The sequence below is a fragment of the Neophocaena asiaeorientalis genome, unplaced genomic scaffold (genome assembly GCF_003031525.2).
Source record: "Neophocaena asiaeorientalis asiaeorientalis breed wild unplaced genomic scaffold, Neophocaena_asiaeorientalis_V1.1 scaffold404, whole genome shotgun sequence".
Taxonomy (NCBI): Eukaryota; Metazoa; Chordata; class Mammalia; order Artiodactyla; family Phocoenidae; genus Neophocaena; species Neophocaena asiaeorientalis.
In genome coordinates, this window is record NW_020172589.1 from 232619 (window position 1) to 260145 (window position 27527).

The 27527-nt window shown below is 53.3% G+C and overlaps 1 protein-coding gene across 3 annotated transcripts in view; it reads right to left on the bottom strand.

Annotated features, from left to right (window-relative positions):
* Window positions 1-210: 210 nt before the first annotated feature.
* PPARGC1B (PPARG coactivator 1 beta) overlaps window positions 211-27527 on the bottom strand; it is a 106814-nt gene continuing 79497 nt past the window's right edge. The window contains exons 3-12 of one of the 3 annotated variants that reach the window (XM_024738240.1): window positions 21049-21264; window positions 17828-17944; window positions 14929-16054; window positions 13961-13997; window positions 13365-13438; window positions 11432-12215; window positions 8189-8264; window positions 6042-6163; window positions 3038-3192; window positions 211-2100 (exon numbers count right to left, since the gene is read on the bottom strand). In XM_024738240.1, the coding sequence (XP_024594008.1) occupies window positions 2000-2100; window positions 3038-3192; window positions 6042-6163; window positions 8189-8264; window positions 11432-12215; window positions 13365-13438; window positions 13961-13997; window positions 14929-16054; window positions 17828-17944; window positions 21049-21264 (2808 nt within the window). In that variant the 3' untranslated portion in view covers window positions 211-1999. Of the gene's footprint in view, window positions 2101-3037; window positions 3193-6041; window positions 6164-8188; window positions 8265-11431; window positions 12216-13364; window positions 13439-13960; window positions 13998-14928; window positions 16055-16151; window positions 16227-17827; window positions 17945-21048; window positions 21265-27527 lie in introns of those variants that run through there. The other 2 variants (XM_024738241.1, XR_003002315.1) reach the window with 2 other exon arrangements.

Genomic DNA, 27527 nt, shown 5'->3' on the forward strand with positions numbered 1-27527 from the left:
TCCAACCTTCTCTGCCGGCTTGGAGCATGCTCACCTCTCAGGAGAGGTTCAACGGCCCAGTTAACCTACTGAGGTATTTTATAATCTTAAAAACAAACAAACAGGGCTTCCCTGGTGGCGCAGTGGTTGAGGGTCTGCCTGCCGATGCAGGGGACACGGGTTCGTGCCCCGGTCCAGGAAGATCCCACATGCCGCGGAGCGGCTGGGCCCGTGAGCCATGGCCGCTGAGCCTGCGCGTCCGGAGCCTGTGCTCCGCAACAGGAGAGGCCACAACAGTGAGAGGCCTGCGTACTGCAAAAACAAACAAACAAACAAACAAACAAACAAACCAAAACCCCATAACTACCAATTCCCAAATAGGCCCGGCATTAATAATAGATTAAATCACCTCGTTTAGTTAAATGAGTCAAGTTCAAACTTTTTTTAAGCAGCAAGACCTTTTTTCTTTTAAACACAAAAATTTCCCAAGGAACCCTGATGTGTGAAAGAGTCCAAGTTGGAGCCGCTCTGTCTGAAGCAGAAGCAATGCACTCTTACCCTGCCTGGCCATGCTCTCCCTCACAAAAGGCCCCCAAGGCACCTGCAGAAAATCCAAGCTGGACATGGCTCTGACATCACTCAAGAACACAAATTTTAAAGTAAAGCCCAATGAACGTTTTTTAAGTCGGAGAGGAGCTTGGAGATTGTCTTGTCCATCCCCATCCCTCATGTCTCCCTCCTGCTCCCCTTGCCCCATGCCACCAAAACAACTTTACAGGTGAAGAAAAGGGAAATCAAGATGAAGGAGGATGGGCTGGTGACTGGCCCAAAAAGGGTGAATGACCGCTCCCAGGTTGCCTCTCTGTGTCAACCCAGGTGCATCACTGAAGCTGTGATGGCATGTTCACAGGTATAAGCAAACCACAGGACCCCTTGGATCAAGAGCCTAAACTTGCCCCATGCTGGTGAGGCAGCCATTGACTTACCCCCACAAAATGAGCCTGGAAGCGTCTAGCCTGTTGTCCTTTTTAGCTGAACCCACCTCTACCAGTCCTTGCAACTTTGCCTCTTTATCCTAGGATAGGCCCGGGCTGGGCCGTTCCTCTGTAGTCTCACTGGTTGTGGGACCCCGGGCAAGTCATTTCGCCTCTTGGGGCACTGCCTGGAAAACGGGAATAACGCAGCTCACCCCACCTTCCTTCCAAGGTCCGCAAGGATCTGAGCACTCACGGCCAGGCACAAATTCTAAGCGTGAGCTGGACACCAGATGAGGGCTCTGATTGTAAATGGACCCAAACTTGCTCAATGAGAGACAAGGCAGCACTCAGCAGAAGAGGCCCAGAAACCTCTCTCCATTCCTCCCAGCTGTGGCTGTATGCCACACCTCCCCGGTGACCAGGCTTCTGGCCACCCAGCACCTCTGGGGCATTCTGGCAAAGGGAGCAGTGCAGCTCAGTGGCAAACACCTCACGACAGTGCATAGTTAAAAAATCAAGGAAGCAATACAATAATCCCAGGCACAGCACATCTGAGCCATAAATACATTAAGGATCTACTTTTTTTTTCTTCAATTAAAAATGAGTTTATAATCCTGATTCTATTCACAAGTAACGATTTCATCATCACACACTACAGACAAGAAATGGTATGGTGAACACAGCTGCACGTCTACGAGGGGACGTTGGTCGGGGAGGAAGGGGAGGCGGGTGACGGACTCAGCGTCTGGAACGCACCCAGGACAACCCGTCAGAAGCGAGGACACTAGTGTGGCAGTGGAACGTCAACACCATGGAAACTCACAGACAGAAGCAGCTTTGTTCAATGTAAACATTGATTTTTTTGTTTGTTTTAAAAGGACAGCAGTTCCAAGTCTCTCTCTCTCTCTCTCTCTCTCTCTCTCTCTCTCTCTCACGCACTCGCTCTCTCTCCTTCTCATATACTTAATTTCTTTGAAAACGTAAACATATTGGAAGGGCCTTGTCTGAGGTATTGAGGTATTCCTCGAAGGTTAAGGCTGTTATCAGTGCAGGCTCTGCTGGGCCTCCTTCAGTAAGCTGTCAAAATCCATGGCTTCGTACTTGGTTTTCACTGACGCAGGCAGGGCCTCTTCTGAATTAGAATCTGGGTGGGGGTGGAGGAGGCAGTGAGAGGGGAAGGCAGCGAGCAGCTCAGAAAGGCCAGCGGACCAGAAAATCTGCCGCTGGGGTCAGCACCACAGAGCGGATGCGGCCCGAGGCCTCAGAGAGCACCGGGCGGCGGGCAGCAGCTCTGCCCTCCTGCTGGAACACCTCTGCCATGTGAGCAGTGTCTCAGGGCCTGGGTCGCCCTGGTTGTAGGATGGGGAGGCCTGAAGCAGAGTCCCCCAGAGCTCCTTTCCAGCTCCAAAAGCCTCTAATTCTACTTCCCTTAACAGTTTCTTGCCCATTAGGAAACCAGTGAGGAGGTCATGTAAGGCAGCCAACGAAACTATGAATCCCTCAGCGCATGGCCAGGGAAATGGGTCCCCACAGGGGACATGCAGTCAGGAGCGCTGCCTGGCCGGGAGCCTCCGGGGTCTCCTGACACTCAGCCCTGCACTCCGGAGGCTGCACCGGACTCTCCCCTATAAAGAACTCTCTCCTAAATGGTACTTTGTCCTTCTTCATTGACTTGTCCCCAGTTGGCTAGGCATGGTGACAACAGTTTCACTGCAGCCCATTAATGGACAAGGCTGCTGCCTGTCGGGGCCGCCGTGGATGCCCCTCAAGGGGGCAGGTCAGTTACTGGCCCTGTGAGGTCAAAGAGATGGTAGCCATGGTTCTGCCAGGTGGCTGTGAACACGAGATTGGACCTTCCAAGAGGCCACGAGAGGCTTCATCTCTTTGGTAGCAGTCCTGGCACAGGACAAGATGCACCAGAGGCCAGCCTCCGGGCCAAGTGGCTGCCAAGTTATACTCACCAGCACAGGGGAGTCTGGGTGTGGCAGCTGTGTCCAGAGTGGGCTTTAGGTTTCAATAAAGGAGGTCACTGCCCCTGACGTTTTGGGTCTGACTGGGATGTGCGGGGCCTACGTACTCACCGTAGTCAGTGTAGCGGGGCCAGCAGAAGTGCCGGAGCCCCCCGTAGCTCAGCTGGAAGGAGGGCTCGCTGCGTTTCCGCAGGGCAGCGCCGTTCCTCAGAGAGAGGGCGGCGTGCTCAGAACACCGGTAGGTGATGAAGCCGTACTTCTCGCCTCTGGGGAGAGAGGACAAGGGGAGCGCGTCACTGGGCCAGCTCGGTCGACATCGTCAGACCACCCGCCACTAGGTGAGGAGCAGAAAGCCATGAAGACTCTGTAACTGTCTCGCATGGCCCCTCGATAGACACAACGACAGTCACGGGGCTGACCTCCACGATGGAGTCATAGTAAGAGCAGGCAATCTACTGCATGTTGGCCCGGGGCTGGCCACCACCCATCGCCCCACACGCTCTTCAGACCCCCCTGTGATGGGGGGCTGTTGTCACCTCCCCCCTCTGGAGTGAGAAAACAGGCTCTGAGTTCAGAATTTGCCCAAAGACGGGTGGCAGAGCAGGGAAGTAAACTCAGGCTTCCCGCCGCGAAAGCTGATCCTTTTCACGCTCCCCTCTACTTCCCTCAGGATTCCCATTTTCTAGGATTTGCCATACCTATGCCCCCATCCTCCCAGTCCTGCACCCTTCAAAGGCAGCCTCAGCCAGCCCTTCCTTGGCTGCTAACTTGGCCTTCACCTTCGCTGAGATCGATGGTACTCCGTACACATCTCATCCTTCATGGGAGACGTGTCGTGCCCGCCTGCTCAGCCTCTACTCCCCGTCCTCTGACAACAGCGCCCTGTGCTCAGCTGGGCTCAGGGCGCCAGGGTAAGTCACACAACGGTGGCCCTCCTTGGCCAGTGATTTGTTGAAGGATGAACCCGTCAGCCAAAGCAGAACCCCAAAGACTCCATCCCGCGTCTTTGCTGGAACCGTGAGGGAGACTCCTGCTTCTCCGAGTAGGAGACAAACTTAGAGCTGGAGGCAGCCACTTTGCTACCAGGAGGGAAGCCTGCCTGAGAAGGATGCCGAGGTGAGGGGGACCTAAAGTCAGTTCTACCTGGCTCCTCAGTTCCACAAACAACAAGAGAACGAACCCCGACCTACCCATCTGCCAGACAGACCCCTCACGGACAGAGACCATGTGGACCCTCCTACTACTCAGCACAGGCCTAGTGACAGCAGATGCCTTGTAAACACTCAGCTGTATCACATTTCCTGACACCTCTCTGAACCAGGCCAAAGTTGGGACCCTTCTGATTCTTCAAATGTCTGAGACTCATGCCTGCTTTTTAAATCTTAACAAATTGACCCTTCTCCTTAGAGATTAATTTGATCGCTTTGTCTTTACAGGTTATCTTCACTTGACATCCTGAAGACTGCACACAACTTAAAACAGTTCTATTTGTGTAATGACTTTTTTAAAAAATTGTGATAAAAACACATAACATAAAATTTACCATCTTGAAGTGTACGGTTCAGTTGTGTTAAGTTTGTGTGATGGATCTCCAGAACTTTTTCATCTTGCAAAACAAACTCTGTACCCATTAAACAACAACTCCCTATACCCCCTCTTCCCAGGCCCTGGCCACCACCATTCTACTTTCTGCTTCTATAAATTTGACTACTTTAGATCCCTCATGTAAGTGGAATCACACAGTATGTGTCTTTTTGTGACTGGCTTATTTCACTTAGCATAACATCCTCAAGGCTCATCTATGCTGTAGCATGCGACAGGACTGCTGCCCATCCTTTTTGAAGACTGACTAATATTCCACTGCATGCATATACATTTTGTTTATCCATTCATCTGTCAACGGACACTTGGGTTGTTTTCACCTCTTGGCTATTGTGAATAATGGTGCTATGAACAGGGATGTGCAAATATCTCTTCAAGATCTTCCTTTCAATTCTTTTGATTATATACCCAGAAGAGGAATTGCTGGATAAAATGGTGATTCTATGTTTAATTTTTTAAGGAATCTCCATACCGTTTTCCACAGCGGCTGCACCTTTTATATTCCCACCCATAGTGCGCAAGGTTCTAATTTCTCCACATCCTCACCAACGCTTGTCATTTTCTGTAGCCACCCTAAGGGATGTGAGATGTGTAATGATCCTTATGCAGAAACTATTTTCTCACTGAAGTTTTTAAAAATTATTATTAAATTAGAATTTTAATAACTTAGTTTGCAAGGATAATGGGAGATACTTTAGAATTACTTCAAAACCGACAAAGCTTTGACATCTAAGTTGTACATTTATACGCAACCTATTCTTGCAGATCCCCTGACAGATGAAACACTGCTTCCCCAGGTGAGTGAGACACCTGGGCCGCAGCTGCAGAGGAACAGAGGGATGGAGCAGCGTGGAGCTTGCAGTGAAGTAAGACTGCAATGCAAGTGTGCCTTCAGCCACCAGGAGCTTTTTGCAGCCCTGTACCAGGGTCTAGGATGGAAAACCAGAAGCTGACACACGGGCTGCAGATCTGGCTCTGCCACTAGGTAGCTGTTCAATTAACTCGTCTGAGCTCCCCAGAAAGGAGAGCAATAGAAAGAGTAAGAGTGCATACATCACAGGCAAGTTGGGAAGTTAAGCAAAAGAATGAATGCATGGAGGGCTTCCCTGGTGGCGCAGTGGTTGGGAGTCCGCCTACTGATGCAGGGGACACGGGTTCGTGCCCCGGTCCGGGAAGATCCCACATGCCCCAGAGCGGCTGGGCCCGTGAGCCATGGCCACTGAGCCTGTGCGTCCGGAGCCTGTGCTCCGCAACGGGAGAGGCCACAACAGTGAGAGGCCCGCGTAACGCAAAAAAAAAAAAAGAATGCATGGAAATTGTCTCGCACTTTAGCAAATTATCAGTACATGTTCCCTGCTATTACTGGGTTGCATGACGGTTACCAGTCCTTCCTTCCCCTGCGATGGCAGTAGATTTGTTCTGCAAATCTTCTCAGGCATCTTTTATGCTTCCAGACCTGAACTGGAACCTCTGTGCGCCCTCCACTCCCCTCCTCTGCGAGAGCCTGACTCACCTCTTGCTTCTCGTGAGCACCTGGCACTCCACAATCTCTCCAAACACCTCGAAGCGCCTCTTCAGTTCACGGGAGCTCATGTCACTGGAGAGATTTCGAACGTACACCACGCGGCCTTCACCCTGCCCGAGGGGGACACAGAGGGACCCGTCATCATTGCCTGGCTTCCTGGAGCCCCCTTGGTGGCAGGCTCCCATGGAGTCCTCGTCCCCAGTCCACATCACTTGGCTAAGCGAGTGACACCAGGTGGGGCTGCAGTCAGAGAGGACAATGACGGTCGCTATCCCAGAGGACCTGCCTTGTGAGAGGAGGGGGCTGTTTAGCATCGGATGGGGAAGTGGCCCCAAAGGAAGCAGCTGTTTACTTGAAGGGAATGAGCAGAGACTGGGCGCAGACGGGAGAGGGAGCCGTCACTATGGATGTAACTGCACAGTGAGTAGCTTCTGTATTTGTTTTGAGTCTGACTTTTTCTGGTAGTGGGGGAGGTCCGAGGATGGTAATGGACGAGCAAAGGGGGCCAGGTCGCTATGGGTTAGAGTGGGCTGGGTAAAAAGCAATGGGACAGGGGCATAGGGCTTGGAGCCACCATCATCTTTGGTTTCGCCAGGGTACTGTGTAGACACTGTGACCAAGAGGTGACCTTCAGGTGAGCTTGGTACCAGGCCCCTAGAACTGCCCAGCAGTGGGAGGGGAGAGGGGAAGCCCAGCTGGAACCTCCCCTCCTCCTCTACCGTCTGTGATTGGAAGTTAAAGCCACAGCTATCGGAAGAGTGGCTTTGATTTGCTGGAGAAACTCCAGCTGTGCTCCTGTGGGCAAAATCACCAGGTTCTGGTTTAGATGGGCTTTCTCCGGAACAGGTTAAGGACTGTGGTTCTCCAGCCATCCCCTTCTGCGCCACTGAGGGCAGGGAGGAAAGCAAGGGCCCGCAGTCCACAGCAGGGCGCTGCTGTACGGTCACGGGAACTGTGCACGTTCCCTAGGATGGCCTAGGTTCAGCTGCGTGTAGCAATGTCCTCTCCCAGCCTCCTCCGGCACCTTGAATTCACAAGGCTCTTTCCTGCCTCTGCCCCACTGTCCTCCAGAATCTTTGCTTCATTGGCTCCTTTCATCTCTTGGGGCCCAGCTCCTTGAAGATGCCCCTCCTAGACGACCATATAAATACATCAGCCCCACACAGTCAAAACACGGCTGTTTCAGACATTTTAGTCATGACGTGATTAACTTCATAGTGCACCTCCCAATCTGTAATTACAATGTTTATTGATTTGTTTATGAGTCTGTTGTCTCTCTCTCCCTTCTGGTCCAACCATGGGAAGTGGGGACCTTGTCTGTCTCGTTCACTCTTGCCATCCAGCACCTAGAACAGGGCACGTCACAGCTGCTGAATGGTCACACATGGTTTCCAGGAAGACGCTCCACATGGTTTTAAGTACCTGCTTCGAGACAGCTGCATGCGTACCTCTGGGGTATGCATACCTCATGTGTTCCCTTCCCCGAAGCACCATGCTGGGGGGGAGGTGGACAATCCAGTGAGTGTCTGTCGGTCTGTTCGTGCTTCTGTCTTACTTTCCCTTCCCTCCTTTCTAAGTGATATGGAGGAGATGAGTCCAGCTCCTCGCCGCAGCTTCCTGATGAATTTTCCCTACGGGGTGCTTTGCAGTGGGTCCACCAGGCACAGCCTGGCCTGTGAACTAACTCTGGGAGAAGATTAAGGAGCTGGATCAGGAGGAAGGGACAGTCTCTCTTGGTCCCTTAGCCCCGATCGCACCGGGGGACCCTGTGTACAGATGAGTAAACTGAGGCTCAGGGAAGCTGGGGAGCAACTGACGGTCACACCGAAGTGGAAGCAAGGCCGGCTCTGCTCCCCCATCACCGCCTGTCCCCCGGGCCCTGTCAAGCCTCTGACGCTGAGCCCTACGTGCTCACCAACTGCACGCCTCCCAGCCAGTCCCTTGGCTGCATTTTGCACGGTGCCACCTTTGATGTCCTTTGGTGACCCCTGTGCTTTTTTAAATGAGAGAAATATAACTACCTCCTTCAGGCCACAGATGACCTCAAAGGGCTTCAGGTCTACGAAGCCCTAGCACTTCCTGATGCCCCTGCTCATCCCCATTCACTCTGGGCTCTGGGGCCCCATTTCACTTACAATGGCCTTTTCCCGCCGCTTCCTGGTGTGCCGGACACTTGGCGTTCTGTCTGAACACGACCCTCTGTTCTCACATCTGTCAGTGAACAAGCAAAGCAGAGGCACTCACTCTCGGCAGGAACCACAGGGGGACGGGGGAAGGACTTGCTCAGGAGGCAAGGGGTGCTTCCTCCGCTTCTTTCGGACTCGTTCGTGAGGGCAGAACTATGAGAAGGCCCTCCTGAGGGAGCCTGGCTTTCCCCCTCAGCGGTGACCGCCCAGGGTCGCCTGTGGGTCTGAACACGTGACCGACACATACCTTCTGCCAGCTTCTGGGACGAGATCACTGAGAACCACCACTTTGCTAATCATAACCCTTGTGAACCTTTCTATGCCAACGGGGGTGGAAAGGCCCTCTCGCTTCATTATGGTATTTGACCTGAAGAAAAAAAACCATCCTCTGAGGTCTCATGTTTCCCCACTTTCCAGATGAAAACCCTGAGGCTCAGGTTCAGTATGAAATTCGCGCAAAGCTAAAAAGTAAGGAAGCCAGAGCTAGTGGGAGGTCTGCTGATTCCAGACCCACTGCTCTCCCTCCAGTGGTTGGAGCCTGGCCAAGCAGCAGCCCCAGCAGCCATCACAGCCCCCGGGCCCTGGGGGTCAGGGGACCAGTCAGCCCAGATGCACAGCCTGAGAGGCTCCTGGATGCCGCACGCCTGCGCCCTCCTGACTGTCTGCACACTGCCTTCTCCTCCTGAGCACCAGGCTGCTAGAGTGGAAGCAGCAAGGCGTGTGGGGCACGGGTGAGTCCCAACTCTGCCACACGCTGTCTGCGTCCTTGGGTATAAAGCAGAGGATGAGAGCAGGGGCTCCGGAGTCAGAGAGCGTTCCAATGCTGACTCTACCACCTCCCTGCTGGTGACCTTGGGCTGGCTACTTAAGCCACCTCAGCTCCAGTTCTTCATCTGTAAACTAGGAGAATCAATTGTATTTGCCTCCTAGGCCATTTGGGAGGATCAGATCAGAACATGCCCGTAAATGCTTAGCCCAGGAACAGCTCAATACTTGCTGGCTATATTTTTCTATTGAACGTTTTTGAGCCTCAGCTTCCTCATCTATAAAACGGGGATAAGAGGCAGACGCACCCTCCAAGTGCATCTGTGAAGCTCACATAGGGTAAAAGAAAGGGATGTGACTTGCAAACTTTAAAGTACTACACAATAATAGTATCATCATCCATTTGCAATGGAATCAGCAGCCTCCCCCCACGAAGAACTGAGAGTGACTGGAAGGTGCTGTAGGGCTTGTTAAACCAGCTCCAAGTGCTTCCCGTTGACTGTTGTTTGGTAGCAGAAGCAAAGGTAAAGAAATGCCGGTCTGGAGAAGACTGATGACTAGTTTTTCAGGTTTACCAGCCACCAAGCTCTGCCAGGCAGCTGAGCAGGAACCAAGTTAACCAATTAACTTTCTCCAGTGGCAGAGAAAGCCAGCCCTGAACTTGGCCCAAAAGGGAGAAGAGGAAAAGGAGAATCCATGGGGGTTTCGAGAGAGGCCCCCAACTCTTTGCAGACAAGCCCATGGGTACAGGCCCTGAACAGCTCAGGAGGGGAAGGAGGCCGAGAAACTCCAGCTCCTGCCTTGGGGGATACGCTTCAACAGGACAAGAACCGTAGCCGCTTCTAAGCAGAGGAAACCACCTAATGAGAACACAGGTGGGCTAGCTCACAGCGACCACTGGAGAAGGGAGAACGGAGCTGGAAGGAGGGCTCAGAGAGATCTGACGGAAGATGGCTCTGACTGATCGTCCTGGCTTATTACGTAGAAGGGCTTTTAGAGAAATTGCTCAAAATAAGCTCATTTCGAGTGACAGATAGTTCAGGGCTTCAGCACGTTAGTGTCTGGGGAGTCCACAAATCCCCTAAAATTGAATGCTCAGTTAGACGTCTATGCTCATTTTAATGGGGAAAGGAAGCTTTGCTTTTAATCAGATTTTCAGTTAAGAGCTACTGGCATAGATAAGGAAATATAAAGCAGAATTTTCCTAAGAAAAGGTATCTTTCTATTACCTGAATTCTGCTTCTCAGAGCATGGCACTCTGGCAACGTCATCACTCCCTGGGAACTTGTTACAAATGCAAATTCTCCACCTCCACCCCCAGACCTACAAAACCAGACATTCAGGAGGTGGGGCCCTGCCATCTGAGTGGTAACAAGGCCTCCTGGTGACTCTGCACTGCTCCGGACCCAAGAGCACCATCTGGTGGTCACTCAGGTGCATCTCGGGCAGAGGGTTTGGGACCTGCACCCACCCTCCTCAGGCCTCCCTCAGGAAGAGCCAGGTCCTGCTGTGAGCAGGGAGAGAAGCAATCTATCTCCACCAAAATATGCCAAACTTCCATTCTTTCTGCCCAGCCCCCCACGGAATTCTGGACCAGCTCCTTCTACAGTCCGGTTCAGTGAGCAAAGATGGTACGAGCAAACAGGCTCATGACACATCATCCCTGTGCGAAGGTAAAAGAGCTCCCACGGGGGCGGCTGACTGCCGGAAGACACTGTACAACTCAGCAGCACGGAGAAATGGGAATAAACCTTATCACTGCTTTAAATCCCGGTATTTTTTTTTTTGAACATAGATTAGAATTATGCTGATCTTTCTTTCACATGTAAACATCACATAGGTATTACACTGTGTGGGTATATTGACCCTTGAACAACATGGATGTGAGCTCTGTGGATCCCCTTACACTGGGATTTTTTTCAACAGTAAATACGACAGTACTACACTGTCGGCAGTTGTCGAATCTGCAGATACGAAGGAACCTCGGATAAGGAGGGCCGGCTATAAATTACACGGGATTTTTGACTGTAGGGAGGATTGGTGCCCCTAACCCTCGCCTTGTTCAAGGGTTAACTGTATATGTTTACACAAAAACCTAACCATTTTACAAATATAAAAACAGAAACAGATGAATGAGGGGCAAGTTCATTTGGGTATCAGGCCACAATAGGCCAGAAAGTGAGTTTTCTTCCTCCCCCGAGGCCAGGAGATTTGGGCCACTCCTGACTGCCACACAGCAGGCTTTGCCTGGATACAGGACTTGCCCACAACTCCCCAAGGAGTCCACCTCCAGGGCCTCCGACCAGGACACTGACCACACAGGGAGACGCAGCCCCAGTTTCAGGGCTCCTCTCTCCCCTGACACCCTGAAACTGGGGGGTCCTCAGGGGTCCACCACCCAATCTGAGGCCACGCGTCTATCCATACCTGAAGGTCCGTCGCGTGGCTGGTGACCGGGAGCGGCAGGACGAGGAGCCAGAGCTGGAGCGGCTGCGGGAACAGAGCTGCCGGCTGACCTTGCCTGGTGGGCTCTGGTAGGGGCAGTGGTCAGAGCGAGGGGGACTGACCCCTGAGTCCTCTTCATCATCCTCCTCCTCGTCGTCCTCCTCTAGGAGGAAGTTGCTCTCGCCACTGCTGCTGCTGCTGTCCTCAAAGACGGTGTCGTATTCGGGGCTCTTGCAGGAGGCCAGGTCTTCATCCTCCAAGGCTGTCTCCAGGAGGCCAAAGTGCTTGGTGAGGCTGGCGCGGATCTCGTGGTCTCTCAGCAGCGTACTGTCCTTGGTGGGGGCACCGACATCACAGCTCCCGTCTTCCTCCCTGCCAGAGGCCTGTGCCTCAGCCCGCAGGGCCCCTTGCTGGGGCCAGTCCTCAAGGTGGACCCCAGATGGCTCCCAGGACCTCAACACCTTCCTCTGCAGGGCGCCATCTGGCTTGAGCACCTGGCAGTAGTCGTGGTCTCCAAAGGAATAGGAGAAGGGGCGCTTCTGACCAGCCTGGGAGGCTGGCTGGGCTGCGGCATGCCGCAGGTGGGACAGGAGCTCGCTCCGCTCTGGGTGCTTCTTTGGCAGCTTGCGGGCAGCCTCTGCGGCGGCCCCGAGCTGGGGAACCTCCGGGGTGGGAGCTATGTCTTTGCCTGGGCTGTGCTTGATGTCTGGCTTGAAAGGGTCTTCCTCTGTGGGCTTGTACGGAGGCGTGGTGGGTGGAGTGAGTCCTACCCAAGCAAGAGGAAACACATGTGAGGCAGAGACAGATCACTTCTCCAAGGAACACTGAAACCCTAGTTTGGGATGGCAGGGAAGCAGCATATATGGCACCACTCCCCAGAGCCAATGGATGGCAGGCATCACTAATCGATTACCGCACTGCGGACTGAGCCTGGACGTAGCCTGGGACTCCTTCTCACACAGTCCATCAGTAATTTTTCAGAGCTGGCATGTGATGAAAGCCCTTTGCCATCCCTTCTGTAGTCTGGCAACGGTAGCCAAAGCCTCCAGATCATCCAAGATCTCTCTTCCTGCTCCATACCCAATCATTCCACGAGCCCTCCCACTGGTCGTTCCAAATGCCTCTTAAGTCTCCCAGGGTGCAGAGGGGGCAGGTACCATAGGTAACATCTCCCACCTGGATTTGACCACCACAGTGACCTCAGTGGTTCTGCAACTGACCTTGGACTCCATCGTCCCCCGGGCATCAGCCAGAGAGCTCTTCCTTTCTGGTGCTCCCGAAGCCCACAGGATCTAGACGAACCCCTTCGGCCTGGCATTCCTCTCAGCCTTTGGTGGTTGTGTTTGCCTGACCCCCCAGTTCTGCCACAGAGCAACACCGGGTGGCCAGTCTCCTCTGATGCACCTATACTGCCGCTCCTCTGTGCCTCTGCTCGTGCCAATTCTGTGGCCGGGGATACCCTTCCCTTTTTTTTTTTTTTGTCTCTCCAGCTTCCATGCATCCTGCAAGCCTAGCTCAAATGCCTGCTGCTCTGGGTACTTTGTAAATCTTCTCAGGCCACATCCTGCCCCTCCCCACTCTTCTCCTTCCTCTGTGCTCCCAGAGCTCTTGCACGGTCTTTGGAACAAGCGCATATCAAACAGTACTTGTCATGGTGTGAGTCTGTCGCCCACATAAGACTGTGGGCTCCTTCAGGGGAAGACACGTGTCTCTTTTCATGTCAGATCATGTGCCGACTGTTGGCAGCTAAATAGCTGAACCTGGGCCCTGACTCTCCTTATAACGCCCTCAATGTGTAGCTCAAGACCCGGCGTAGCCTGTGCAGCGGTGGCAAGGAAGGCTTGATGGGGTACTCCCTAACTGCCCGAGGGGCTGCGTCCCCAAGGGCACCCCACCAGCTGAGCCCCTGGCTCACCTGCTGTGCCACAGAGCTCCACTGTCAAGGTCTGCTCGAAGCTCTTCTTGCCAAAAGGAGGGTCGCCAGTGGGGCTGGGGAGCACAGGAAGGAGAGAAGTCAGTCAGCAGCAGGCTCCACCTCCCCGAGCATGGCAGGAAGGCAAGGGGACATTGTGCCAGACCCTGGTTCTGCTGCCCACGAAAGCGATGCCTGGGGAGAATTTTCAGGGGAACTCTCTCCTGGTTGTTGGAGGAAATCAAAGCTGTACAGCTCTTTCAAAGAGACACGGGAGAGACTTGAGGGAGGTGGAGACAGGACAAGCATTGTCAGCCTCCTTATTTTATGATGGAACACCTGAGGCCCAGAGAGGAGAAGACACTTGCCCAAAGCCACACAGCACTGTCAACTTTTCCCCATGAAATTCTCCATCTTTCCCCTGGGCCTGCTTCTAAAAACAAACTCCCTTTCAAGGGAGCCCAGATCCTAAGAGTCCCATATGGCAATGAGGGCAGGGGTGTGGGGACAAGGACCAGGCTTAGGGGCCGATGAACCACCCTACACCCAACCAGATAAGGTCTCCTGGAGTCATAAGCCAACAATTTCTAAAAATCTACCTTTGCGACAAGGCCAGCATGAGGCACCTGGGAGAGTCTGAAAAGAAGACAAAAAAGAAAAAAATAAGATTTTTCCCAACATGGCGTGGCTAGCAGATGTTTCCCTCTGAACTTCATCGGTACCAAGCACAGCTTCTTTCAGGCGTGTGACCCAAAAGCCTCTGCCACTTTTAGGGACTGTCGGGAACAACTCAAATCCACCTTCATTCCCCCAGACTCAGCAACATTAACAGCTGGCGGATCTACTGATTCTGCAGAGTTGATGGGAACCAGGGCGACCCCTTCTGGCCAATCAGTGTAGCATAATGGTGAAGCGTTCCAGCTTCCAAGGCTAGTAGTGGCTGTGGGCTCTGCCCCAGACAGATGCAGGACTAACTCGCTGAACCGACCATTAGCTATCTCTGTGCCTTTGTTTCTGTGTCTTAAAATGGGAATTATAACAGCACCCACCACACGGGCTTCCTGTGAGGATCAATGGGGATAATCCGTGTCAAGTCTTAGACCAAGCCTGGCATAGCAAGTGCTTAACAGATAACTGCTGTATTATTATCCCCACTATTGTTATCATTTAAAATGCCACTTCACTGTGGAGCTGAATTTATAGACTCACACCCTCCATCACATTGCTACCCAGGGAGTCTTCTTTAGAGCACTTATCACAATTTGTCATCACTTTTCCTTTCTTGCCCACTTTTTGACTGCCTGTCTCCCCCACTGAAACCCAAGCCCCAAGAAGGCAGGCATCTTGCTGCTCGTTCATTAAGGACACCTGGCCCATGCATGATGAGAAACTCAGAGATGGGTAGGAGGTTCCTGAAGATCTGCCCAACGAGCCTACTGCACAGGAAGGGAAGCTGAGAGACAGAGAGGGAGAGGGATTTGCCCAACCCAGGGCTCCTGGCTCCCGGGCAGTGGGGTCTGCCACACCCTGGCCCTGCCCCCTCTCTCGGACCACCAACTCCGACTACCTCCAGAAGAGAGCTGCGGACAACTGGGGTCCTCGTCGGTGTCCCCACACCCGCTCTCACAGGGGCTCTCCAGAGCTGGGATCTGGGGTTCCCGTCGGAGCTGCTGGTCTTGGCCACTGTCCTCGTCTGCGGGGCTGCCCAGCTCCCCCTCCACGTGGTAGGCCTCAGGGGCCAGGCGCAGCGAGGGCAGAGCCCCTTGGGGCTCCGCGGGGACCATGGGCTCATCGGTGAACGTCAGCCAGGGGCCCAGCTCCGGGTTCAGTCTCCTGGAACGCCGCACGGGGCACACAGAGCTCTCCTGCTTCCTCCCCAGCTTGGTTCCCGGCAGGCCCCGGCCCGGCCTTTTCCGGCCCCACTCCTCTTCCTCTTTTTCTTCTTCTTCCTCCTCCTCTTCCTCATCTTCCTCCTCAGGCTGCAGCCTGGCCAACCGGCTGATGTGCCCTTTCACCTCCAGCCGCAGCGGGCGCAGGCTAGGTCTGGGCCCCGAGCTCTGGGGTGAAGCCGCGACCTGCACCTCCTCCACGGGGGAGGGGTGGCCCGCAGAGGCCTGGCTGTCTTTGGGCCTGGGCCGGGCCCGGGGTGTGAGGGAGGCGTAGACAGGCGTGGCCAGGCGGTAGGGTTTGCTGACATCACAGAGGATATCTTGAGCCAGAAGTTCCCTCAGGATGGAGAACTCAGCCCAGGTGGCTTTGGAAGGGTGCTGGCACCGAGGCCGGGGTCTGACCTGCTTGGCGGGGCTGCTGCAGGGCTGGGGGTCTGGCTCTGGGGCCTGTGTGGGCAGCTTCCTCTGGGGAAGGCAGTAGGTGTGCATGTAGCGAATGAGCTGCACCATGGCCTGCATGTCCTCCTGGGACACCTGGGCGCCAGGGTCTGCCCTGCCCGGTGCTGGGGAGTCCCAGGGAGAGGCTGGAGCCGGCTGGGGACTCGGGCAGTCCTCACCCCCCTCCTCATCCTCCTTGGCAGGGACCCAGGGACTCAGGGGTGGTGGTGGCTGGAGGACCCTATCAGGGGAGCGAGCTTTAGCCCGGGGGCAGGACGGCACCGAGGTGAGGTGCTTATGCAGCTCTGTGCAACTCCGGGTCTGAGACTGCATCATGGGGGCCTTCCTGTCTTGGGCGCTGTCCATCTGGAGAGGAAAAGAGGCCAGAGTGAGGAAGGACACCCACACTGTTTCTCCCCGCTGCCCACCCCTGCAGCCACTGGCGAGGCCCAGCGTGTCTCACCTGGATCGTCAGAATTGCCAGGTTTCACCACTTCATCCCCAGCTTCCAGCACAGAGCCTGGCACTTAGCAGCGCTCAGGGGATGAGGAATGAAGGAATGGCCAGCCTCCTAACAGGTCTCCTAGCTATGGATTTCGCCTTTTCTAGATTTACTGCCAAAGCCCTGCTCTGACTACCCCACTCCCCTGCGCGGAGCCTTCAAAGAGAGTGCCAGGAAGTACATTAGTGGTTGCCTGGGGCTGGGCGTGGGAACAGGGATTAACTGTAAACAGGGACACTGGGGATCTTCCTGGGATGATGGAAACGTTCTAAAACTGGATTGTGGTCGTGGCTGCACGACTCTGTAAATTTACTAAAAATCACTGAATCATACTTTTAAAACAGGTGCCTTTTATGGTATATAAGTGGCACCTCCATAAAGCTGTTAAAAAAAGAAAAAGAAAAAGAACAATTCAGTATCTTTCCAGTACCCGTGGGGTAAAGGGGAGGCCCCCTGGCCAGGGGTGCTCTGCAATGTAGCCCCACCCGACCGCTGTCTCCAGCCTTATCTGCCCCCACTGGTCCACACAGGGCCTTTGCTCCCAGTGCAAATGTCTCTTTGCTGGGGCCAGACTGGCTGTCAAGGGTGTCTCATGCCCCTGGTGTGCCCCCTAGCACTCCAGAGGGCAGGCTGGCTCAGGAAGGAGCTTAGCTGCTGCCCTGTTGACAGAATGGAACATGAGGGATGGACCTCTGTTTTGGGAGGTCAGCCAGGACAAGTAGGGAGGGGGCACAGGGACAGGGTCCACCCACCAGGGGAGCCCAGGCAGGGGACAGACTCCTACAGAGCCACTGTCTGAGGAAGATGCCATCCTGATTCTGCCCCAAGGGGTGGGACTGTCCGCAGCAGTCCCCTGCAGCAGTGTCTGGGGACAAGAGGGGAGGGCTGGGTGCAGGCTTTGAGTAACAGGAACGCTGGGAAATTACCTCTGAAACCTCTCCTTGGAAGTCTCAGAAGACAGAGCCCAAGGAGGAAAAGGGACTTGCTTCCCTCCTGGGTGCTCAAGATAGAGTTTTCAGCTCTCCGATGGCTCCCCACAAAGAGAAATGCAAACTCCTTATGGCCTCCATGGTGCCAGTGAGGACCTTATGTTTCCTTCCGTCAACTCATTAGCATAAGCTTCCTGAGGGCAGGCCACGTCCTCCTCGTCCCTGCTCTAACCCAACAACTAACACAGTGCCTGGAACACTGAGGTACAGTTGACTCTTGAACAATGTGGGGGTCGCGGGAGGTAGAACAGCCACGCGCGCGGTGGGAAATTCACATATGACTTCTAGTCAGCCCTCAGCGGCCACGGTTCCTCTGCATCTGTGGATTCAACAACTGTGGATCCTGCAGTACTGTAGTATTTACTACTGGAAAAAAATCCACGTGGAAGTGGCCCCGTACAGTTCAAACCCACGTTGTTCAAGGGTCAAGTGCACATGAGCGAGCCCAAGGCTCTTTCTAGAAGCCCAGACTGGCCTGGGTCTCAAGCAGTGCCCAGCATATCAGCGACAAGGGTTGTGTGATGAGCAAAGAGGGAAGCTGGAAGTGGACTGAACTTGATGGCCTCTAACAAGAGCGGAAAGGTGCACACCGCCCTCCCCAGAGACCCCCAGAGGCCTGGGTGGGTCTGGGGGCATGTGCAGAAATACCTTGACCCAAGGCCGCTGACTTCTAGACCTGAGGCCTGCCTGGCGCCAGGCGGTCCCTTCCTTCTGGCTGTCCGAGGTCGAGGCTGGGTAGGACGTGGTGAGAAGGAGTTTCTGCAGCTGTGGGAGGAACAGAGAGGAGAGGAGCCGGGGATGAGCTGCAGCTAGAGACAGGGGAAGTGCACCTCAGGGAGAAGCCTGGCCCGGAGCCAGCCCCTCAGGACCAACCACACCCTGACCCCAACATCACAGGGCCATGGTGGAACACAGGAAGGGCACTTAATGACCCAGAATATGTTCCCAATATATTAAGTACAGAAAGCAGGTGGTCTAACAATCCCAAACCCATACAGGCATCCCGATAAAATGTAAGTCCTTTTGAGAGTTAATAACCTAAGAGGAATATCTGTGATCTTGAGAAACCCAGACAGATGTTGGGTGATGTCTACCCATCTTACTGTTGAAATATGACGCACACACTTGATTGGGACATTCTGCATATACTCGTAGTACACATACACCACTTTCTGTGACCTTTCATGAGGTGGGATTCAATCATACAGGAATATATATATACACATCACTTCCAACCCAGCCAGCTGTTTTCACACAAGTGGAAGCTGCTTAAGCTTGTCTGGCTTTTCTAAATTTTCTATAAAAGTTGCTGAGCTTCTGTACCCGGAGGAAAAGTGCTCAGTGTATCCCAGCCAAGAAAGCAGGGAGCTGAGTACGCCTGGGGGTTTCACCAGGGATCCTACCACAGCCAAGCTTGAGAACAAGTCAAGAAACATGATGGGCTTTTGCTACAGCATCAAGTGTTTCCTCAAGGGACATGACCCCCAGGAGGATTGCCAAAGGCCTGGGGACCAAAGTAAAGGTCACTCCCCACTCCCCTAGGAGCTGGATGAGCCACACCACCCTACCTCGACCCCAGACCAACACACACATCTGTGATTCTCTGGCATGGACAGGAAAAGATTCTTAGACCAGAGGCAAGGGGCCTAGTTCTGATTCAGTTCAATCCCAGCTCACTGTGAGACCCTGGGCGAGTCCTTTCCCTCTCCCAGCCTTGAGGAAGAGGGAAAGGACTAGGAGAAACCAGCCTTGGTTTCTCCAAGGTAGGGGGTATGTGTGTGGGGGGTGGTGGTGGGGGGTGGTGTCTGTGTGTGTGTGTCTGTGTCTGTGTGTGTATAAAACAGGGGCAGGTAGACTAAATGATTGGGTCTTTTTTGACTCAGGGGTCCCTCTAAGAATATGAGAGAAGCTACTGACCTCAGAAAAACACACATATATGTAGAGGTCCACGGGTCCCCATTAGTCCAGAGGTAGACTCTCTGGGACCCATGTCTCCAGGTTAAGAACCGGGTGTCTGTATAAATTCTCAGGGCCTTTCTAGAACTCTGTTGGTATGCGGGGAGTCTCAATGGTGAATCTGTTTCCTGTGTGCCTAGCCCAGTGCCTGAAACAAAAGTGCCGTCTAAGGCATGAGAGGGAACAACCGGTGACCAGCAAGGGTCACTCTCTACCTCTTCCAGGGTGGTCCCTCTCCAGAGTCCTATACAGAATTCCTCTTGTTCCATGACCACCACCACCAGTTGTGCTGGGACTGTCACTCAGATAGCACTTTTTGAGACACTTCTTTGTACCAGGCACTGTTCTAAGTTCTTTATATGTATAAATCCGCTGTACTCCTCCCAACCGCCTTTGAGATAAGCACTATTATTAACCCCACCTTACAGACCAGGAAGCTGGGTCAGAGAGAGGCTGGGTGCCTAAGGGACACATAAGCATTCATTGGTGGGGCTGGGAATCAAACCCAGGAGGTCTGATTCTAGTCTGAAAGGAAGCACAGCACTTATCAGCAGGAGCCACAATGTGGGGCTGAACATATGCTTGTATCCGGCACACATAGGTGCTTACTAAATATTTCACACTGCTTTGGGGAACTTGCAGGCAGCGGGAAAGAGGGCAAGGGGTCCTGGACCAGGGCAAGGGGTCCAGGAGTCAGAGTACCTGAGCTCTGGTCCTTGCTGGCACACCAACTTGCTGTGTGACCCTGGGAGAGGCCCTCCCCTCGCTGGGCCTCAATTTCCCCAGAGTCGCACTTTACGGTCACCAAGGGCCTGTCCGGCTCTAACTCTTCACGACCAAAGACCCCTTCCACCTCCAACAGGCTCCGATTTTCCAGCTAAGTCTCGCCAGCCCCTAGGAGCTACAGTGTCAAGGTGAGGAGCCCAAGACAGATGAGCTGTTCTTCACAAGCCAGAACACCTGGCTTTCTGGCACCCTAAGCCCGAGTCAAGGGCAACTGCTTTCAGCAACTTCTGAGGTCCGGAACCCTTTGGAATCTGAAAAAGCTGAGACCTTCTCCCTAGAAACCTGCAATGCCATGTGTACGTTTCTACATTCCACGGACACTCAGGTAGCAGTTAACTTTTGCTGGTGGAAGTACGAACCGGTCCAACCTCTTTGGAGGGCCAACTGGAAGTATTTGTCTAAACTGAAAAACCACATATCCTACGACCAAGGAATTCCTTTTCTAGGAATGTATCCACTTACAAATGGCCAAGGCCAGTAACAGGACACAGACTGAAGCCATAGAACAATAAAGGAGTCGAAACAATGTACTATCTGCCAACGAGGGAACTGGTTTAAAGAGTATGGTACATCTTTATGAAGGAACACTATGTAGCCAACAAAAAGGATAAAACAGAGATACCTCTGCTCATTTGAAAGAGTTCCCAAGACACACAATTCACTTGAGAAAAGCAAGGTGCAGGGCAGTATATAATGGAGGCTTCCTTTTGTAGTTAAAAAGAAAAGTGGAAGAGGAAAGTCACACAACAGATCGGTAACCATGGTTACTTCTAAGGTAGGAGAAAACAATTATGAGATGGGTAAGGAGGTTTTGCTTTTAACTATCCATACTTCCTGCTTGAATTTTACTGTGTAAGCATAATCTTTAGGAAAATGTTTACATTTAATTTCAAGGGTTTCACACACACTTAGCGTCAATCCATGAAATCCCAAAGGGCCTACAGTGTTGCAGGCGAAGCCCAGGGAGGCCTCCCATGGCCAGTCCAGGCTGCTGCCCTGAACCTTTGCCAGTGATGCACGGAGACCCCTGCAGGGGCTGGAGCTGGTTTTCCAGCACCCACCACCTCTACCACCAGACACCACATCTCAAGCCACCACCATCATTTCAGTTGGAAACAGATTCTCACCAGCGAGAGCTCATCCACTTCAGGGGCTGAGGCTGGGGCCCTCTCCAGGGAGGGGCTTGGGGGCGCAGATGAGGGGACAGGCGAAGCAGAAGTGCAGGAGGGTGCGTCTCCATCATCCAGGGCTGGGAAGGCGGCCAGATGCACAACATCTTCGGGGATGTCATCCAGGGTTTTGGTGAGTGCTGCCAGGAGGGCCTCATTCTCACTGTCGATTATCTGCAGTGAGCAGAGAGGCAGAGAGGGGACACGGTTAGTCAACGCCTTGGGCTCAGCAACTCTGTGTAGAAATCTGCTCTATACACACAGCTGCACTACCATCACCCTCCCGCCAAATCCACTCAGATCCTCTCAGTTTGCTGGGACGGCAGATGCCCGAGAAATGTGCTACGGACTCCAAGAATCAAAGAAGTTTACGAGAAGGCAGCAGGTGGAAATGGAAAGGGGCCTGGCCTAGGAGCCCCAGTCTGGACTCTGCTGCCCATCGGCATGTGACCCCAGGCCCAGGGCTGTCCACGTGAGGGACGCCCGTCCCCTCCTCTAAGGACAGCCGCTTCACACCACGGCCTCCTGCGTCCAGACCCCTGGACAGGGCCCTGAGGCTGCTCTATGCCAATGGTAGCCCCAGGTCAGTCTCTCTGACCCTGGGGCCCAGGCAGGTGGTAGAAAGGCTGGAAGCTTCGAGGTTCAACCGTGACAGTGAAAGCAGAGCAATAGGGAAACAGCTACCATCCCCTGTGGGTTCCCGGGGCTTGCTGCCTCACTCACGAATGGAGGCGCAGTCAGTGCAGCGGCTAGGAGCCTGGGCTCTGGAACTGGGGCTGAATCCCAGATCTCACATTTATCAACTGTAACCTACTTCATAAGGGTATTGTCAAGGGCTGAGTTAACATATGTAAGATGCTTAGAAAACAGTGCCTGGCACCTAACGAGCACTCATTACTACCACTACCACCACCAACACCACCACCATCACCATCACCACCACCACCACCACCATCACCATCACCACCACCACCACCAGCACCACCACCACTACCACTACTACTACTACTAATTCCTGCTATGATGATGATGATGATGATGATGAAGATGGGGATGGTAATGTTGGTTGTGGTGGTGGTGGTGATGGTGGTGATGGTGGTGGCGATGATGATGTTGGTGGTGGTGATGGTGGTAGTGGTGGTGGTAGTGGTGGTGGTGATGATGGTGATGGTGGTGGGGATGGTGGTGATGGTGGTGGTGGGGGTGGGGACGATGGTGGTGGTGGGGATGATGGTGATGGTGGGGATGATGATGGTGATGTTGGTGGTGATGATGGTGGTGGTGGTGGTGGTGATGATGGTGATGGTGGTGGGGATGGTGGTGATGGTGGTGGTGGGGGTGGGGACGATGGTGGTGGTGGGGATGATGGTGATGGTGGGGATGATGATGGTGATGTTGGTGGTGATGATGGTGGTGGTGGTGGTGGTGATGGTGGTGGTGGTGGGGATGATGGTGATGTTGGTGGTGGTGGTGGTGGGGATGATGGTGATGGTGGGGATGATGATGGAATGGTGATGGTGGTGGTGGTAGTGATGGTGGTGATGATGATAATGATGGTGGCAGTGGGCAATTCCTCCGCTCCTCTTCCCCCCCACCCCCCGCTTCTCCTAGCACATATGTACTGAATGGCTACTCTGTGCCTGGTGTTGTCTGGGCACTGGTGACACAGCATCCCAAGACTGATACAGCCCCTGTCCTCACGGAGTTTACCCTCCAGTGGAGAAAAGAATTAAACAAGGAAACAAAATCAGATCATTTCAGAGAGTGAGACAGCCTGGGAAAAAAATAAAAGGAAGCTGTGATGGAGAATAAGAAGGTGGTGAAGATTCATAGGCTATTTACAGTGGTCAAAGAAGGCTGTTTTAAGCAGCTAATACTGAAACTTAGGCTTGAAAGATGAGAAGGAACCAGCCAGGCAAAGAGCTGAGGAAAGAAGATTCCAGGCAGAGAGAAAACCTAGTGCCAAGGCCAGGGACAAAGAATTTGGCTAACGAGAGGAATAGAGAGGCTTTGTAAATACTGCCTCAGGTAAACCCCACAATAACCTCTGCGGGGAAGGATACTATTCCCATCACCATTTTGCATTTGAGGAAACTGAGACTCATAGAGGTTGACCGATGTGTCCTGGGTACGTTGCATTCATCCACACAGCAAATCCAGGGCAGAGGCAGGGCTTACACGGAGCACAGCACACACACATGAACCGAGAAGCTTCCTTCCCTGATGTCTCAGACATAACACGAGGGTCAGCGTGCGCACTCCCAGCCCACCGACAGATACCAGCCCACCGGCCCTGGGGCACAGAGGTCACACTGCTATTAGGTGAGGCACCAAGCGCCTCATTCAGTAAACCCTGGCTGCTGGGCCTGTTCTGGCAGGAGGCAATACTGTCACATGGTGCCTTCCCCAGCACTCTTTCCCATCCCAGGTCAGGATGTTTATCCTTTCTTCAGGAAGTTCATTTGAAATACGCCTGTCGTGACGGCCTTTTGGCTGCATGAAATCTGTTCCAGGCCTTGCAGCCGGAGCAGCAGCTGAGTAATTCGAAGGGGGGACATGGGGAGAAGAGAAAAAATGTGTTTGTGATTTTGGAACAGAGCTAAGAATAAAAGAAAAGGTCAAAAGGTTTTGGCTGAGCCTGACCTGGGCCCTGGGGATGGGAGTCCAAGGGCAGATCCAGGCCCAAGAACTCTGGTTCGGGAATGCAGTCGGGCTCAAGTGGCAGCCTCTCATCCCCATCCTCAGGCCAGAATCCCAACCCTGTGTTCCCAGAGCAAGCTGCCCAGCCTGATGGGGAGTTAAGATCTTGGGAGCTGGGGCTCAAGGACCACTCTTGGGGCTGACCGTGGCAGCAGCTCTGCCACTGACAGGGTGATCCTGGGCAAGTCATTTCCCTCTTCTAAGCCTTGCTGATTTCTGGTCAACGGGAAGACAGGATCCCTGGTTGGCTTCCCTCCAAAGGCTACTTGGAAGGCCAGTTTGGAGGCAGTGACACAAGGGCTCTGTGCAATGTTCCTGGGTCTAGCTCAGTGCCTGGGGCATGGGAGGCTCCAGGCAGATTTGCTGAATGGAAGAATGAGTGAACCAAACAATGAACTCTGACCACTGGGGAGAGACTGAGATTAGTGTCTCAAAAAACAGATTCTGGAGGGAAGTTATTCAGAAATGATGTCATCAGCGCTGGATGGAATGAGGGTTCCCTCTCTCACAGGGAGAGAAGCATGGCCCAGAGATATTCTGAATTATCACAACTATCAGAGCTGGAAGGGACTTCAGGGATCACGTAGTGACCAGGGATGTCAAACATGTAGCCTGCGTGCTACTGTCCCCATCCCTACCCCCCGACCCTGCCCTTCCACCTTTCTGACCACAACCCTCCAGGCAACACTGCCGATACGTCCCAGTTGGAACTCGTGAGGAAGCCTATTTGCCATTCTTTTGGGGGTGGGGGGAATGAAGGTCCAGGAAAGAGACTTGCCAAGGTCACACAGCAAGGCAGGAGGGGCTGGGGAGGATGGTCAAGGACTTACTAGGTGCCAAGCATGGTGCTGAAAGGAATGCCAGATGGCAGAGACCCCAAGGAGCCCCAACAGGTTGAGTAAGAACAAAATGACTGACAGAGGTCTCCCCGCTCTCTCCTCAGCCCTCCCTGGGCTGCTCCAGCTCTGGAACAGCCAGACAGGGTTGGGGGTCCTGACCCTGTCTGGGAAGAAAGTCCATTCGTGCTCTCGGCATCGTGCCATCAGCACCCTAGGACAATACATCACAGGGAGCCGCCCCTCTCCTCTTCCAGCCCGTTAGCTCAGCTCTCCCGGCTCCCGCTTAGAAACAAAGTGCAAATTAATGGAGAGTTAATCAGCTGAGGAAGGGATATTAATAGACTTGCTCCACCCCCAACCTTCCTGAGCTCTCTTAGGCTGAAGGAAAAGGAACCTGCAAGAAACCTGAGGGAGAACGCTTCATTCTGGGTGCCTAGAGGAGCTTGAAGGAAGGACACAGGACAGAATTTAGGCTATCAGGGCCAGAAGAACACTCAGAAATCATCTGCCGTTCCAGGGCTTAACTGGGGTGCAGGAAACCCCGGAAATCATCTTCCCTTCCTTTTTTCTGGGGGTGGGTCCACAGATGTCATCAGGGTCTAACAGGACCCAGTGACTCTCTCCCTACAACAGAGTAAGAATCACTGATCTGATCCACGCTCGTTCCTCATTTCTCACCTGGGGAAACAGGCCCGACAGTGAGGAGCTACTAGCCCAAGACCACGTGGCACACGGCGATGGAACCAAACACCTGCTTCCTCCAAAAATACTTACTAAGTTTAGCCTATTGTGACCCTGGCCCTAGGACTCTGGGCACACAGAAACAGAAGGCACTGTCCCTGCCCCCAAGCAGTTGTCAACTCTTGTAAGGGTAGCTGTTCTCCACTCTGTCTGTTTCCATAGTGACGGTACCACCTGACTTGTGAGAACACGGCTCTGACACAAGGCAGCATGGCTCTATGACTGCCACTGGTCAGATAAGGACGCTGTCCCAGTTAGTGGCAGAGGGGGTATTAGAACCTCTGGTCCCTGTATCCCAGCTCAAGGACTCTGGAATGGGTCGTGTCTGGTCCTTGGCAGGAAAGAAACTATTACAATCAGTTTCTTCATTCAACACATATGATTGAGTCTTTTCAATGCACAAGGGCCCCACAGAAGAACAAAACTCTGTTTGTCCTCAAGGAGCTCGAAGCCTGAAGGTCACAGGCATGCACGTACACAGGATGGGAGCCCAGAGAGGAAGTCACTGACCACCTGCCTTAGGAGGGGCTAACATGACAGCTGGGTGTCAAAGGATTTATTCATATGATAAATATTTTTTAAGCCCCAAGAAAGTGCCGGGCTCCATGCAGAGCCCTGGGGATATAACAGTGCACAACGCTGTATCAGCCCCCAAGCTCAGGGGGCTTATGGTGGGGGAGGGGGGCAGGGAGGAATCAGGCACTAATCACATAATCACCGCAGAGGCACCGCAGAGGCACACCGTGTGTATGGGTGGAGCAGAGGTGGAGTGCGGGCCATGAAGGGGAGAGGGGCTGGGTGGGCAGAGTTCTGCCTCATTAACCATCTGTGAAGATTCTCCTGCCTTCCTTCCTGTGCTAAGAGCCCAAGGGCCATACCAAGGCTGACTTGTGTCTGAGACCATTTCATGCACATAGTAGGACCTTGGCAGGAGCTTACTAGTGGGTCTAGCCAGTCTCTGAGTAGGTGAGGCCTGTACAGTTTAGGTGGGGATGGTCTCCCCGCAGCATCTAAACCCCTCTCACTCATCAGCTCTCCATAACCTGAAAGCATTTCCTGGAAGTTGGCCCCCTCTGAGGGAGGAGGTAGCACAGCGTAGTTAACCCCATTGTTGTGAGAAAGAATGGACGTCCTGGGAAAGAGCCCGAATTAGAGCCCAGCCCTGCTGCTCATCATAGGGTTGGCAAAGAGGTTATACAACAGAGAGGGGTTTGGGGTCCTGTGTTAGAGTCTACACTCTGACCCTTCCTAACTGTATGGCCTTGGGCAAGTTACTTAACCTCTCTGAGCGTCACTTTCCTCACCTGTAAAATGGGTTACTAAGAGTTTTTCTACCGACAGGTTAGAATAATCTTGGGAAAAATCCAGCTCCTTAACATGGCCTGGAAGAGCCTGCATGATCTGGCCCCTCCTAGCCCACCTCCACCCCCCAACTACTTCCTGGCACCTTCCCCTTAGCTACTGCTCCAGCCCTTCGGGTCCCAACACAGCGAGCTTTCCTGCTTCCCCACTCTGTGATCATCACTCATCACGTGGCTCCTCCTCCTCCAGCCGAAGCATCTGCTCCTCGGAAAGGCCTTTCCTGACCACCCAGCCTTTAGATGCTCTTCTCATCCCAGGTTTATCCCTACTGTGCCCATGTCACAAGTGACCACTGTTGGTTTATGTATTACCTGATCTAGGGTCGGTCTTCCCTCTAGACCATAGAGTCCACTGTTGAACACAGTGCCTGACACACACAGGGAGCTCCATAAACATTTCTAGAAGGAATGATACAGTGTGCCAGGAGTACTATTTGAGATGGTGCTCTTGGCACACTGACTTGGCACGTGGTATGTTATTATTATTGTTGTCGCTATTGTTATTATTATATTGCCAGACGTTATCATCCTCATCATCCTGCCAGACAGACACAGGGAGCTATGGCTTCTTCCTCCAATCTTTATAGGGGAGCATATTTCAAGGAAAGAATAATGAGTCCAAACGTACCCATCACCCAGCTTCCACGTGGCCAATCGTATTTCACTTATTACCTCCATGCCGTGCACCCACACCCACAAATGCAAATGCATGTAGGGATTGCTTTATTCTGATGCAAATCCCAGACATCACATTACCCCCTGTTTGAGGCCTTCTTAAAGGAAATGTGCCTCCAAA